We start from the raw sequence: 15954 nt of genomic DNA, 5'->3' as shown, positions 1-15954 counted from the left end.
TTAAGGGCCTTTGAGTACTGCCCTAGTAGTGTTCCAGCCTCATCTTTCTCCACTCTCCCTTTTCACTCAACATGGTGGTTCTTATACCTAAGACTCTTCCTTCCATCCTCCCATGTGCCCACCCCTAACTTTGCCCATTCACTGCCTTCCTCACTTCACTGACTCCCACAGACCAGAGTGTTTGTTAAATATTCATAACTTTCTGTGTTTTTCACCTTTTTTTCTTATTTTATTTATTTTTTGAGACAGAGTCTCGCTCTGTCTCCCAGGCTGGAGTGCAGTGGCACGATTTCGGCTCAATGCAACCTCTGCCTCCTGGGCTCAAGCAATTCTCCTGCCTCAGCTTTCTGAATAGCTGGGATTACAGGCGTGCGCCACTACACCTGGCTAATTTTTGTATTTTTAGTAGAGACAGGGTTTCTTTATGTCGTCTCGAGACGTCGTGCTCGTCTTGAGCTTCTGACCTCGTGATCCGCCTGCCTCGGCCTCCCAAAGTGCTGGGATTACAGATATGAGCCAACACGCCCGGCCCACATTTCTTTATGTGATGAATATCCATCAACATCCATCTCGACCCAAGAACATTTATAATTATGGGGTTTTTGTTGCTTTTTGTGGACTACAGCCTTTGTGAGAGGAGGAATTACTCTATTGTGGTTACTCTTGCATACTCAAGTCCTAGACAAGTGCCTGGCCCATTGATGGTGTAAATAAATAATGTGATTGAATGAACAAGTGATTGAACAAGAGAAACCACAGAAAGCCTCAACAGACTAAAATAGTCGAATCTAGCTAATCTTACATTAAAAACGAAGCAAGCTCAATAAACTAACTTGTATCTACAACAGTCATCTCTGTAGCAAAGCTGGAGTTTCTTATTCTCTTGTATATTTATTTTTATTCAGTTCCCTTTCAGGCTATGGAGTTCCTTATTCTCTGGTGTGGCATGCACACCAGAATCTGTGAGGAAGCTATGCGTCGTGCTCTGATTTTTCAGCCTTAGTTACCTAATAGGAACATCTCATACTGGTTTTTGTTTTTCTTTTTCTTTTTGAGACAGGGTCTTGCTTTGTCGCCCAAGCTGGTGTGCAATGGCGCCATCTGGGCTCAATGCATCCTCGACCCCTTGGGTTCAAGGGACCCTCCCGCCTCAGCCTGCCGAGCACCTGAGACTACAATCGCCCAGCTAATTTTTATATTTTTTGTAGTGTCTGGGTCTCGCTCTGTTGCCCAGGGTGGTCTCCAACTCCTGGGCTCACGTGATCCTCCCGCCTCGGCCTCCCGAATGGTTGGGATTACAGGCGTGAACCACCGCCCCCTGGCCCCATATTGCTTTAGCGCATTCTGACCTACTCCGGCTTTCTTCGCGTTTCAAAAAGCACCAATCCCAGGATGCAATGCAGACAATGAGTGCCAGTCGCTTAGAAACCACACGTCCCAGCATGCCATATTCCGGGCAATCGCTAGCCCCGATAGGCCCCGCTGCATTCTGGGAGTTGTAGTCTCTAGCGACTGGCCCCGCCCCGTGTGCAGCTTTCGCGGCCTGCGTCTGGACAAAACCCTAGCGGGTGGCTCCGCGCGACCAGAGCTCTGGAGAGTGGTGGCGCCTTCCAACCTTCGTCCCCCAGCCCTGGTGGCCGGCTCCGCCTCTTCTCGAATCTTTTCCACAGCCCAAAATGGCGGCGGAGGTGTATTTTGGCGATCTAGAGCTGTTCGAGCCGTTCGACCACCCAGAAGAGTCGATTCTGAAGCCCGTTCACACTCGCTTCAAGGACGAGGACGGCGACGAGGAGGACGAAAATGGGGTCGGCGACGCGGAGCTACGGGAGCGGCTTCGGCAGTGCGAGGAGACCATCGAGCAGCTCCGCGCCGAGAATATCCTTCCCGCTCGCTGGGCCCTGTCACCCGGGCGTGGGGCCGGGGCAGCGCCGGGAGAGGGTGAGGGCGCGGGCGGAAATTCCAGGAGGGCCAGAATTCCAAGTGATTTCTGTCACCCGCCGGCGGGCCGAGAGTCTAGGGTTTGGGGCGCGCAGGCTGCCCCGGCGCCTCGGCGCAGACCTCTTCCCCTCAGGGAGGCCGTCTCCTGACCAGACCCACTCTTGCCTCCCACGCGGGTTTAGGGTTATTTTAGGCTGCTCACCTGACAGATTGTACACAGGCCCCTGCTTGCCCGCCTCTTTTTGAGGTCGTGATAAGGTTTCATATTTTGCAGCCACGCTCAAGTTGTGCCGTCATGTTATAGTTGTAGGTGATGAAATACCGGCTGCTTAGACGCGGGATCAGTTTTAATACCGGGGCAAACGCTAGTGGTCCCAGAATGCAGAGTTGGGGACCTCAAGGAATCCGGGTGTGCTGAGATAATTGGTTAATTGCTTGATTTAAATTGGGGATTAATTTTAGAGTTCTTCCAGTCGGAGCTCGCTTCTGTGCTGAAGATGCTTTGCAGCACCTTGGGGAAAAGCGCCAAAGAAGTTTCTGTTAGACTTGAGTTACAAGATTGCAGATTTTTCTTGATTTGCTAGTATGTTTTTTTACGTTCTTAGGAGTTTTATAGGTAGATAGATAACTTTGGTTCGGGTAGTTTTCCTTTTAAAATTTGTAAGGAGAACTGAAGGTGACTGGTATGTTAGCTTTTTTGGAGGGACGGGATGGGGGAATGGGGTCTCACTATGTCGCCCAGGCTGGAGTGCAGTGGCACGATCTCGGCTCACTGCAACCTCCGCCTCCCGGGTTCAAGCGATTCTCCTGCCTCAGCCTCCCGAATAGCTGGGATTACAGGCGCCCGCCACCACGCCCAGCCAGGATATCAGCTTTTGAGGTTTTTGAAGCCCGATTTATTTTTTCAGAATGTCATCTTCCTCCACATTGTGAGGAAAATTTTCGAAATACAAAAATTGAAGCCGGGCACGGTGGCTCACGCCTGTAATCCCAGCACTTTGGGAGGCCGAGGCGGGCTGATCACAAGGTCAGAAGTTCGAGACCAGCCTGGCTAACATGGTGAAACCTTGCCTCTACTAAAGATACAAAAAATTAGCCGGGCGTGGTGGTGCGTGCCTGTAATCCCAGCTACTCGAGAGGCTGAGGCAGGAGAATCGCTTAAACCTGGGAGCGAAGGTTGCAGTGAGCCGAGATCACACCATTGCACTGGAGCCTGGGCGACAGGGCGACACTCTGTCTCAAAAAAAATGAAAAGTTGAAAGGATTCTACAGTGGATATCCATAGATTTATTCCACATTCTAAAGTTGTTAACAGCTCGTTATACTGCATTCTTTTTATCACATAGTGGTTGTTGAAAGGTTGTTCACAGGAACACTGATGATTTAATAATGTTTTGGGTTCGGTTTGTTAGTCTGTAGAACTTCAGGATCGTGTCTTAGAATGTATGTTCGAAAGGATAAAAACTGTATTTTAATTTTGGGTTTCAAAACCCTACCCCTGCAACAAAATAGAAGCTCAATAAGTGTGTCATCCTCAAAATATCCGTGGGTCTTTTATCTTTATAATATTCTGATACCAAAAGTTACAGTAGTAGTAGTTGAATTTTATGATCTGCCTTATTAAATGAGGGCTTATCAGGCCGGGCGCGGTGGCTCAAGCCTGTAATCCCAGCACTTTGGGAGGCCGAGACGGGCGGATCACGAGGTCAGGAGATCGAGACCATCCTGGCTAATATGGTGAAACCCCGTCTCTACTAAAAAATACAAAAAACTAGCCGGGCGAGGTGGTGGGCGCCTGTAGTCCCAGCTACTCGGGAGGCTGAGGCAGGAGAATGGCATAAACCCGGGAGGTGGAGCTTGCAGTGAGCTGAGATCCGGCCACTGCACTCCAGCCTGGGCGACAAAGCGAGACTCCGTCTCAAAAAAAAAAAATAAATAAATAAATAAATAAATAAATGAGGGCTTATCTTCCTTAACAAATAATAACATCAAGAACTTAAACGAAAATTGAACATTCTAACTCGACCAAGGTATGAGATTTTTGAAATTAATCCATAGTTGTCCCTTATTATTTATCCTGATACTAATATTTAATCACAATTTCTTTGTAAAAAGTGTATGCGATTTTTGTATCATTTTTATTTGTTTAGCATACTCTGAAGAAGTCAAAGTAATAGTTCTTTATTTGTGGGGATAAGGTCTGAATTCTCATAAGTGGATTAAAATTGTAAGCTCAATAATGGGTGAAAGTATTTATGAAACAAAATCCAGAAAATGTTTACTTAATGTTCAGAATAGGCAAGTTGTTAACCTAGCTATTCCTATTTAACAAACATTTCTACAAAGTTAGAATTAAAATTACAATATTGGCTGGGTCTGGTGGCTCATGCCTATAATTCCAGCACCTAAAAAAAAATTATAGTATTGTGGGCCAGGTGCAGTGGCTCACGCCTGTAATCCCAGCACTTTGGGAGGCCAAGGTGGGCGGATCACTTGAGGTCAGTTCGAGACCAACCTGGGTAACGTGGTGAAACCCTGTCTCTACTAAAAATACAAAAATAAGCTGGGCATGGTGGTGGGCGCCTGTAATCCCAGCTACTTGGGAGGCTGAGGCAGGAGAATCACTTGAACCCGGGAGGTAGAGGTTGCAGTGAGCTGAGAGTGACAAGAGCGAAACTCCGTCTGAAAAAAAAAAAAAAAGATTATAGTATTACTCTAGCTGAAGATTTATTTACATAGTTAAAATGTGTTCATAAATAGAAACAATGCAAGAATCAGCATTTTAGAAGAAAAAGTAACGTGCCTTTGAAAAAGATACAGTGTGTAGATTTGCATTTAGGCATCTGATTTTATGTTTTTTTGTTTGTTTGTTTTTGTTTTCGTTTTGTTTTTGAGACGGAGTCTCGCTCTGTCGCCCAGGCTGGAGTGCAGTGACACAATCTCGGCTCACTGCAAGCTCTGCCTCCTGGGTTCACGCCATTCTCCTGCCTCAGCCTCCCAAGTAGCTAGGACTACAGGCACCCCCACCACCCCCGGCTAATTTTTTTGTATTTTCAGTAGAGACGGAGTTTCACCGTGTTAGCCAGGATGATCTTGATCTCCTGACCTCGTGATCCGCCCGCCTTGGCCTCCCAAAGTACTGGGATTACAGGTGTGAGCCACTGCGCGCGCCTGGTCATGTTTTTGTTTTTGTTTGAGACAACATCTAGCTGTATCACTCAGGCTGGTGTACAGTGTTGCAATTATAGCTCACTGAAGCCTTGATCCTCCTGCCTCAGCCTCCCGAATAGCTAGGACTACAGGCAGACACCACCACGCCCAGCTATTTTTTTTTTTTTCTAATAGAGTCAGGATCTTGCTTTGTTGCTCAAGCTCAAATTCCTGGCCTAAAGTGATCCTTCTGCCTAGGCCTCCCAAAGTGCTATAATTACAGGCATGAGCCACCATGCCCAGCCTAGGCACCTAACTTTAACAAAAATATTAAATGCTGGTATCTCAAAATATAAATTTATTTAACAGTCACTAAATCTAAAGTATTTGTTAAAGTACAGATTATGAGAAATGGTATTTTCAAGCTTTCAGAATTTGGAGGTGCCATGATATAAGTTCACATGCGCTTTGTTATTTATTTTTATTTATTTTTAATTTTTTTGAGACAGAGTCTCACTCTATTCCCCAGGCTGGAGTGCGGTGGTACTATCTCAGCTCACAGCAACCTCCACCTCCTGGGTTCAAGCAATTCTCCTGCCTCAGCCTCCCAAGTAGCTGGGATTACAGGTGCCCACCACCACACTCAGCTAATTTTTATATTTTTAGTAGAGATGGGGTTTCACTATGTTGGCCAGGCTGGTCTCGAATTCCTGGCCTCAAGTGATCTGCCCACCTCAACCTCCCAAAGTGCTGGGATTACAGGCGTGAGCCACTGTGCCCAGCTTCACATGTACTTTTTAGTCCCTGGCACCAGTGGGAATAACTGGCTGCAGTGGTGACTACAAGTTTAAATTTTAGAATTTAGAAATATTTCAGATTTTTTTTTTTTTTTTTTTTTTTTGAGACAGAGTCTCGCTCTGTCACGTAGGCTGGAGTGCAGTGGCGTGATCTCGGCTCATTGCAACCTCTGCCTCCTGGGTTCAAGCAATTCTCCTTTCTCCTGCCTCAGCCTCCTGAGTAACTGGGACTACAGGTGCCTGCCACCACGCCTGGCTAATTTTTTTGTATTTTTAGTAGAGATGGGGTTTCATCGTGTTGGCCAGGATGGTCTTGATCTCCTGACCTCATGATCTGCCTGCCTTGGCCTCCTGAAATGCTGGGATTACAGGTGTGAGCCACCCACCCGGCCAATATTTCAAATTATCTTCCTTATATCTCATCGTCCTTTCTCTATGTGAGCTCACTTTGTGTATCTAAACTCAGTTTTGGCTGGGCACAATAGTTCACACCTGTAATCTCAGCACGTTGGGAGCATTGCTTGAGACCAGAAGTGGGAGACCAGTCTGGACAACATGGTGAGACCCTATCTCTACAAAAAATTTTTTAAAAATTAACTGGATGTGGTGGCATGTGCCTGTAGTCTCAGCTACTTGGGAGGCTTAATAAAATAAACTGATTTTTGATTAGGTTTTAAGTATATTAAATATAACTAGGATTCCTCATAAAAGTCGTAATTTTTATATAAGATATTTTATTTAGATAAGTATACATTTTCTAATGGAGTCAATCATTTAAACATTTAATATTTATCTTAAATTGGGTGATTTTTATCTGAGTTCAAATGATTACCGCGTCATATATAGGCTTTGCCAGTTTATAAGCACAAAGGATTAGCATCATGAAAAAGAAATAAATTAGTATTTTCTTAGAATTAGTGCCCTCCATATTGTCAGGCTGATAAAGTGTTGTACAGAAAACCAAGGAAAAAAGACAAATGAAATTATTTAGATAAAATTTGTACTCTCATGTCTCTTGATTTAGTCCTTATTTTTGAAACTTATAATCAGAAGTGTCTCCTGGTTTTTTGTTTTTTTTTGTTTGTTTGTTTTGTTTTTGTTTTTTTCGAGACAATTTCTCACTCTGTCATCTAGGCTGGAGTGTAGTCACGCAGTTACTGCTCACTGCAGCCTCATCCTCCCAGGCTCAAGTGATCCTCTCATCTCAGCCTCCTGAGTAGCTGGGACCATAGGAACATGCCATCACACCTGGCTAACTTTTGTATTTAGCTTAGAGATGGGGTTTTGCCAAATTGCCAGACTGGTTTCAAACTCCTAGGCTCAAGTGATCCTCCTGCCTCGGCCTCCCAAAGTCCTGGGGTTACACTGGGCTTAGTCTGTTTCTCCTCTTTTTTTTTTTTTTGAGATGGAGTCTCACTCTGTCGCCCAGGCTGTAGTGCAGTTGTGTGATCTCGCCTCACTGCAACCTCTGCCTCCCAGGTTCAAGTGATTTTCCTGCCTCAACCTCCTGAGTAGCTGGGATTACAGGTGCACACCACCTAAAAATAAAAATTTTTGTATTTTTAGTAGAGACAGTTTTTCACCATGTTGGTCAGGCTGGTCTCAAACTCCTGACCTCATGATCCACCCGCCTCGGCCTCCCAAAGTGCTGGGATTACAGGCATGAGCCATCGTGCCCAGCCCTCTCCTCTTTATTTAATTAATAAACATTTTGTTGGGGTTTGTTTGTTTGTTTTACTTTCTGTTTGTTTTTGAGACAGAGCCAGAGTGTCACTCTGTTGCCCAGGCGTGAGTGCTACGGCATGATTTTGACTCACTGCAGCCTTTGACTTCTGGGTTCAAGCCATTCTTTCACCTACACCTCCCGAGTAGCTGGGGCTACAGGTGTGTGCCACCACACCCGGATAATTTTTCTGTTTTTTGGTAGAGATGGGGTTTCACCATGTTGGCCAGGCTGGTCTCCAACTTCTGATTTCAGGTGATCTGCCATCCTCAGCCTCCCAAGGTGCTAGGATTACAGGCATGAGCCACTTTGCCCGGCCTTCTTTTACTTTTATTGTGAAAATATACAAGAAATGAAAAGAACAGTATGGTTAACACCCATATTTTCCTCACTTAATTTAACATTTAATATTTTTACCATATTGCCTTCTTCTAATCGCATACACATTTCAGCCCAAATATTTCAACGTGTATTTTTAAAAATAGAGACTTTTTCATGCATAACCACCACTCAGTTATCACACCTAATAACTGGCATGACTTCCTTAATCATGTCCCTACCATATTCAAATTTCTCCAACTGTGAGTATATTTATAGCTGGTTTATCAAACTGGACTCAATTTAGGAACCATACAGCTGCATGTGACTTTTAAAAACATCCCTGGTTGGCCAGGCGTCTTGCTCTGTCACCCAGGCTGGAGTGCAGCCTCAGCCTCCTGAGTTACTGAGTTTACAGGCATGTGCCACCATGCATGGCTTATTTTTGTATTTTTTTTTTTCTTAGTGGAGACAGGGTTTCACCATGTTGGCCAGGCCAGTCTCGAACTCCTGACCTCGTGATCTATCCTCCTCTGCCTCCCAAAGTGCTGGGATTGCAGGTGTGAGCCACTGCACCCAGCCTCTTATTTTCTTTTTTTTTTTTTTTTTTTTTTTTTGAGATGGAGTCTGGCTCTGTTGCCCAGGCTGGAGTGCAGTGGCCGGATCTCAGCTCACTGCAAGCCCCGCCTCCCGGGTTCACGCCATTCTCCTGCCTCAGCCTCCCGAGTAGCTGGGAGTACAGGCGCCCGCCACCTCGCCCGGCTAGTTTTTTGTATTTTAGTAGAGACGGGGTTTCACCGTGTTAGCCAGGATGGTCTCGATCTCCTGAACTCATGATTCGCCCGTCTCGGCCTCCCAAAGTGCTGGGATTACAGGCTTGAGCCACCGCGCCCGGCCATATTTCTGACCTTGATATGGACAATTCCAAATAGAGACATTTATTTCACATGCTATACAGGTAAAGGAATATGAGGCAGGTGAGAAGAGGAAGAATCAGACATTTATCTGGCCCCAGGTTACCCATGGGATATATTACAGGTTTTTAGGCTACATTCTAGTTCTGTTTTTTGTAGTATTTGAAAGTCAAATCCAGGAATAGTATACTTTTTTTATATCTCTTCTTTAGAATCTTGGATTTGAGATATTTAGTACAATATGCTTTGCCCTCCAAGAGTCTATCTATTTATAAAGTGTTCTTTCGTATATACTTCCAAGCCACATTCATTTAGATTCCTTTAGAAATACACCAGGCACAGGCCGGGCACGGTGGCTCACGCCTGTAATCCTAGCACTTTGGGAGGCCAAGGCGGGCAGATCACGAGGTCAGATCGAGACCATCCTAGCTAACATCGTGAAATCCCGCCTGTACTAAAAATACAAAAAAATTAGCCAAGCATGGTCACGGGCGCCTGTAGTCCCAGCTACTCGGGAAGCTGAGGCAGGAGAATAGCATGAACCCAGGAGGCAGAGCTTGCAGTGAGCCGAGATCGAGCCACTGCACTCCAGCCTGGGCGAGAGAGCGAGACTCTGTCTCAAAAAAAAAAGAAAGAAAGAAATATACCAGGCACGGTGGCTCACTTCTGTAGCCCAAGGTCTTTGGGAGGCCAAGGCCGGCAGATCACCTGAAGTCAGGAGTTTGAGACCAGCATGGCCAACATGATGAAACCCCATCTGTACTAAAAATACAAAAATTAGTCAGATGTGTGGCACATGCCTATAATCCCAGCTACTAAGGAGGCTGAGACAGGAGAATTGCTTGAACCTGGGATGTGGAGGTTGCAGTGAGCTGAGATCTCGCCACTGCACTCCAGCCTGGGCAACAAAGCGGGATTCTGTCTCAAACAAAAAAAGAAAGAAAAAAGAAGTATATTCTTGGCCAGGCATGATGACTCACACCTGTAATCACAGCACTTTGGGAGGCTGAGGCAGGCGGATCAGTAGGTCAGGAGTTCGAGACCAGCCTGGCCAACATGGTGAAACCCCGTCTCTACTAAAAATACAAAAATTGGGCCAGGCGTGGTGGCTCACGCCTGTAATCCCAGCACTTTGGGAGGCCGAGACGGGCAGATCATGAGGTCAGGAGATAGAAACCATCCTGGCTAACACAGTGAAACCTCATCTCTACTAAAAATACAAAAAAATTAGCTGGGTGTGGTGGCAGGCGCCTGTAGTCCCAGCTACTCAGGAGGCTGAGGGAGGAGAATGGTGTGAACCCGGGAGGCGGAGCTTGCAGTGAGCTGAGATCGCACCACTGCACTCCAGCCTGGGCGACAGAGTGAGACTCCATCTCAAAAATAAATAAATAAATAAAATAAAAATAAAAATACAAAATTAAGCTGGGTGTGGTGGCACTCGCCTAAAATCCCAGCTACTCAGGAGGCTGAGGCAGGAGAATTGCTTGAACCTGGGAGGCAGAGGCTGCAGTAAGCTGAGATCGCCCCACTGCAATCCAGCCTGGGCAACAGAGCGAGACTCTATCCCCCCACCCCAAAAAAAAAGGAAGTATATTCTTGTAACCTGCTCGTTTACTTGTTTACCTAGTCCTTCCTTCCCTCCCCCTAATTTGTAAGGAAGCTAACCATTAGGCAAACTGTTTGGTTGAAAACTGAAAGATTAACTGCAGTTCTTAATTTGTTGTTAAACATTTAAAAAAAAGTTAAGTGATGCCTCTGTATAAAATTATTAAAGTAGATAGAATTGGTGGAAATGTATAATTTTCTTGCGAAAACTGCAGTATGTGTAAAATACTATATGATCTTTGGTACTTAAGAATTTTAAGGCTGGTGAGATGGTTCACAGCTGTAATCCCAGCACTTGGGGAGGGCGAGGCAGGTGGATCCCTTGAGCTCAGGAGTTCAAGACCAGCCTGGCCAACATGGCAAAACCCTGTCTCCATAAAACATACAAAAATTTGCTAGACATGGTGTTCTGCACCTGTGGTCCCAGCTACTTGGGAAGGTGAGGTGGGATTGCTTGATCCCGGGAGGCAGAGATTGCAGTGTTCCAAGATCTCGCCACTGCACTGCAGCATGAGCGACAGAGTGAGAACCTGTCTCAAAAAAGAAAAAAAAAATGTGGGGAGCGGGGAGGGATTGCATTGGGAGTTATACCTGATGTAAATGACGAGTTGATGGGTGCTGACGAGTTGATGGGTGCAGCACACCAACATGGCACAAGTATACATATGTAGCCGGGTGCAGTGGCTCAAGCCTGTAATCCCTGCACTTTGGGAGGCCAAGACGGGCGGATCACGAGGTCAGGAGATCGAGACCATCCTGGCTAACACGGTGAAACCCCCTCTCTACTAAAAAAAAAAATACAAAAAACTAGCCGGGCGAGGTGGCGGGTGCCTGTAGTCCCAACTACTCAGGAGGCTGAGGCAGGAGAATGGCGTGAACCCGGGAGGCGGAGCTTGCAGTGAGCCCAGATTGCACCACTGCACTCCAGCCTGGGCGACAGGCGAGACTCCGTCTCAAAAAAAAAAAAGTGTACATATGTAACAAACCTGCACGTTATGCACATGTACCCTAGAACTTAAAGTATGATAATAATAAATAAATAAATAATGTATAAAAGTTATGCGTTTGTATATATGTATGCAAGTTTTACTTAAATGTCTTCTAAGAATATGTTCTAACTTCTGTTTTAGTGGAATATTGGTGAACGATACTAAGTTAGATGGACCTATATTACAGATTCTATTCATGAACAATGCTATTTCAAAGTAAGTAATTTTTTCCCTCTCCTAAAAATAATAATGTGTTTATGGAACAACTTTATAAATATGCCGTTTTCATTTGTACTTATATCATTTTTATTATTTTACTTAAAATGACCCTGGAGTTAAAGCGTAAGGAATCATGATTAAGAGCAAGGACACTGGGGTCACAGTGACCTGAATATCTGGACTCTTACTTTCTATGTCTGTGAACCTGGTAAGGTCACAAATCTTTGCTACATCATCCGTTACTTCACTGGAAAACAGGATAGTCATAGTAACTGCCTGTGAGGTAGCTACATGAGCACCTCTAAGAGCTCAATAAATGGCTTCTAATAAAAATCATCACTATCATTGTAACAATAACAATGACGTTCACTATTTCTCTTTCCGAATCAGGTAACTGAGTTTTCCATGTTGGCCATCTTCAAAGCCTACTCACTTGATTATTTCTTTTAACAGCAAAATAAGACTTTGCAAACCATTAGCATCAGGGTTTCGGGTGACCCTGTGCATTCCTGCAGTGCTTGCTGAGAGTTTCTAAAATGGTTTGCTCTGTCCCTTCTGCAGAGCATGGTCATAGACATTTCACATAGTTGCTTGCTCCCTTGAAAGTCACTTAGTCATATTGTTGTCTTCTTAATGCTGACCAAGGTCAAGAAGATGGAAGGAACAATGCCAGGTCCATAACCTACTCTATCTCAGCAGAAGTGGAACCCAAGGCTCTGAGGTGGGGAAGCTGGATGCTAAATACAGCAGCAAGGTGCTGGGCACGACTGGGCTGTAGCACTATTGTCCCTCCCATGCCCAGGTTAGAATCAGTAACCCTCTAGCTCATGACGGTCTCATTTCTGCACCATTCACCTAGTGTTTAACCTGCAGAAATCTTTTTTTTCTTTTTTTTTTTTTTTGAGATGGAGTTCTGGTCTTATTGCTCAGGCTTGAGTGCAGTGGTGCAATCTCAGCTCACCACAACCTCCACCTCCCAGGTTGAAGTGATTATCCTGTCGCAGTCTCCCAAGTAGCTGGGATTATAGGCATGTGCCACTACACCTGGCTAATTTTGTATTTTTAGTAGAGATGAGGTTTCTCCATGTTGGTCAGGCTGGTCTCGAACTCCCAACCCCAGGTGGTCCACCCATCTTGGCCTCCCAAAGTGCTGGGATTACAGATGTGAGCCACCGCACCCGGCTTTTCTTTTTTCTTTTCTTTTCTTTTTTTTTTTTTTTTTTTTTTTTGTGATGGAGTTTCCCTCTTTTTGCTCAGGCTAGCATGATCTTGGCTCACTGCAACCTCCACCCACTGGGTTCAAGCAATTCTCCTGCCTCAGCCTCCCAAGTAGCTGGGATTACAGGCGCCCGCCACCAGGCCCAGCTAATTTTTGTATTTTTAATAGAGACAGGGTTTCACCATGTTGGCCAGGCTGGTCTTGAACTCCTGACCTCAAGTGATCCACCTGCAGAAATCTTAAAATGTCAGAGCTACAAGATACCTAAAAGATCATCAAGTCTGTGAAAAGGAAACTGAGTCTGAGACATTATGGCTCCCCGATTACATCGTAAAAGACTTGGGCTCCTTCGACACCTCCTGAACTGAGCACTACAGAATATATGATGAGCTTGGTTCTTGACCTGGAGGGCTGGGGAAAGTAGACCTCAGTATTTTTTCTTGCTTTGCATTTTGATTTTATCTTTTCCAGTTTCATATTTATATTGGTGTTTCCTTATGTATGTATAAAGAATCTCTAGCCGGGCGCGGTGGCTCAAGCCTGTAATCCCAGCACTTTGGGAGGCTGAGACGGGCGGATCACAAGGTCAGGAGATCGAGACCATCCTGGCTAACACGGTGAAACCCCATCTCTACTAAAAAATACAAAAAACTAGCCGGGCGAGGTGGCGGGCGCCTGTGGTCCCAGCTACTCCGGAGGCTGAGGCAGGAGAATGGCGTAAACCCGGGAGGCGGAGCTTGCAGTGAGCTGAGATCCGGCCACTGCACTCCAGCCTGGGCGACAGAGCCAGACTCAGTCTCAAAAAAAAAAAAAAAAAAAAAGAATCTCTGGGAGGAGGATGTGGAAGACCTGAATATATATTGACTATCTTTGTGTTGCAGAAATAGATGGCCAGGAGACAGGGTAGGAAGGGAGCTTTTCATTATGTAACCATTTAACTTCTCTTGGATTTTGAACCATTTACTTGTAGTATCTATTTAAAAAATTAAGTACACAGAATTTATAAATCAAATCCGTGTATTCTTTGCACAGCTGATTGGCAGTTATGCCAATCACTGTGTTACTTTATCATAATTATTTTATTAACTTGGTAACAATATGTAATTTATCTTAAGGAATATGTTCCTGAGTATTACAGAGAGTTGGTGATTTGTTAAACTTCTGAAAAACAACAACATTCACATTTGACATCTTATAGTAATGTGTAAGACTTCAGTCTATTGAATGTTTTACTCTGTCTGGGTTCTGACCATTTTGTCCTCTTACACAGGCAATATCATCAAGAAATAGAGGAATTTGTATCAAATTTAGTAAAAAGATTTGAGGAACAGCAGAAAAATGATGTGGAAAAGACTGCCTTTAATCTTTTGCCCCAGGTATTTCAAATTTAAGAGACTTTAAGATTAGTAGGTTATGCGTTTCACTGCGAATTATTGGGCCACAAGGATCCTCTTGAATCAAAACCAAAATGATTAACACCATTCACCACGTCTCTTTCCACTGGCTTGCTTTTCTGAAGCCTGACTGGTTTAGCCACACGGCGTTCTATTAGATTGTGGCTCAGACTTTTTACATTGCCTAACTTGGACGTGTGGTTTTGGGCAGAAAATTAATTTTAGGCCGAAAAAAATCTAAGTTTCTGGGGTTTACAAAAGATGGATTCCTTTTGTCTAAAACCAACCAGCTTGTGGGCTGTCCTTTTTTCCCACTACTTGTTTTTAGAAAATCAATTGTGTGCCCAAAGAAATCTAAGAAGTTTTACAGTGTGAATATTGGATCATGCATTTATGTTTAAAAAAAAAGGAGAGTGATGATATCTGAGTCTTTTTTTTTTAATTAAAAATTAAGGTAAATAGAATTTCTCAAATAAGGAATTTTAGCTGTTTATCCTCAGGCTTTGGAGAACAGAGTGTTCTGATTGATTGTGTTTTTTATCCCTTTGGTTTTTATGTATTCTATACAATTTTTAAAGATTCAGCAAACAAAATACATTTAACAATAAAAACCATACTGAATATTATTTTTGATTCGAGGAAACTTTTGTAGTGGCTTGAGGTCTGTGAGGGTTATATTATCAGTATTGACCAGTAATGTAAAACTATGTATTTTTTTGGCCAGGCACGGTGGCTCAAGCCTGTAATCCCAGCACTTTGGGAGGCCGAGACGGGCGGATCACGAGGTCAGGAGATCGAGACCATCCTGGCTAACCCGGTTAAACCCCGTCTCTACTAAAAAATATAAAAAACTAGCCAGGCGAGGTGGCGGGCGCCTGTAGTCCCAGCTACTTGGGAGGCTGAGGCAGGAGAATGTCGTGAACCCAGGAGGCGGAGCTGGCAGTGAGCCGAGATCCGGCCACTGCACTCCAGCCTGGGCGACAGAGCAAGACTCCGTCTCAAAAAAATAAAAATAAAAAAACTTATGTATTTTTAATCTTTCTGGTTATCTGCCTTGCCAGTTTAAGTGTTGAAAGTGGCATAATTAATATTGGTAAAAAAAAGTCATAGTGCATGCTAATGCTTCAGAAGAAGCTCTCCTTTTACATCTTCCATTCTCCCACATGAAATGTCGTTCATAAACATTCTTAGCTTAATTTCTAAACTTACTAACTTCCATTTAAACTTGTTAAAAATTGGTTACCCATTGTAATGTGTGTTTTTCTTTGTATTAGCCATCCAGTATTGTGCTAGAGGAGGACCACAAAGTGGACGAGTCCTGTGCCATTAAGAACAGCAAGGAAGCTTTCAGTGTAAGTTTGGACATTTCAGTTTTGAATTCTGCCAGTAGGTGTTTCCTATCCTATGTCAATTGGGTGGTGTTTAAAAGATAAAATAGTATAGTCATGTCTTCACTTGATAACAGCATCTTTTTGTGGTAAATAGCAGTTTGGACTTTAGCCTCTAAATATTACAGTTTGCTTTTTAATAATAATTGCGTTGTGACCTGGGGCACAGTAAACATACTTTGGAGAACTTTGTTTTTGTATTGACCAACCACTTTGTTTATTCAAGAACTTGGATGAAGATATAGAAAGCATGCTTGTTGAACTTATAATGGCTAAAGCTGAGAGGGATAGATAGCTAAT

General features: G+C 44.2%; 1 protein-coding gene across 2 annotated transcripts in view; it reads left to right on the top strand.

Annotated features, from left to right (window-relative positions):
* Positions 1-1521: 1521 nt before the first annotated feature.
* The window catches only part of ZCCHC8 (zinc finger CCHC-type containing 8), a 32593-nt gene continuing 18160 nt past the window's right edge, over positions 1522-15954 (top strand). The window contains exons 1-5 of one of the 2 annotated variants that reach the window (XM_050747972.1): positions 1522-1877; positions 3928-3968; positions 11576-11650; positions 14143-14248; positions 15541-15618. In XM_050747972.1, coding sequence (XP_050603929.1) covers positions 1677-1877; positions 3928-3968; positions 11576-11650; positions 14143-14248; positions 15541-15618 — 501 coding nt within the window. In that variant the 5' untranslated portion in view covers positions 1522-1676. Of the gene's footprint in view, positions 1878-3927; positions 3969-11575; positions 11651-14142; positions 14249-15540; positions 15619-15954 lie in introns of those variants that run through there. The other variant, XM_050747973.1, reaches the window with a different exon arrangement.

The sequence above is a fragment of the Macaca thibetana genome, chromosome 11 (assembly GCF_024542745.1).
Source record: "Macaca thibetana thibetana isolate TM-01 chromosome 11, ASM2454274v1, whole genome shotgun sequence".
Classification (NCBI taxonomy): domain Eukaryota; kingdom Metazoa; phylum Chordata; class Mammalia; order Primates; family Cercopithecidae; genus Macaca; species Macaca thibetana.
Note: the sequence above shows the minus strand (reverse complement) of the source record. Positions and strands in the feature narration are given on the sequence as shown.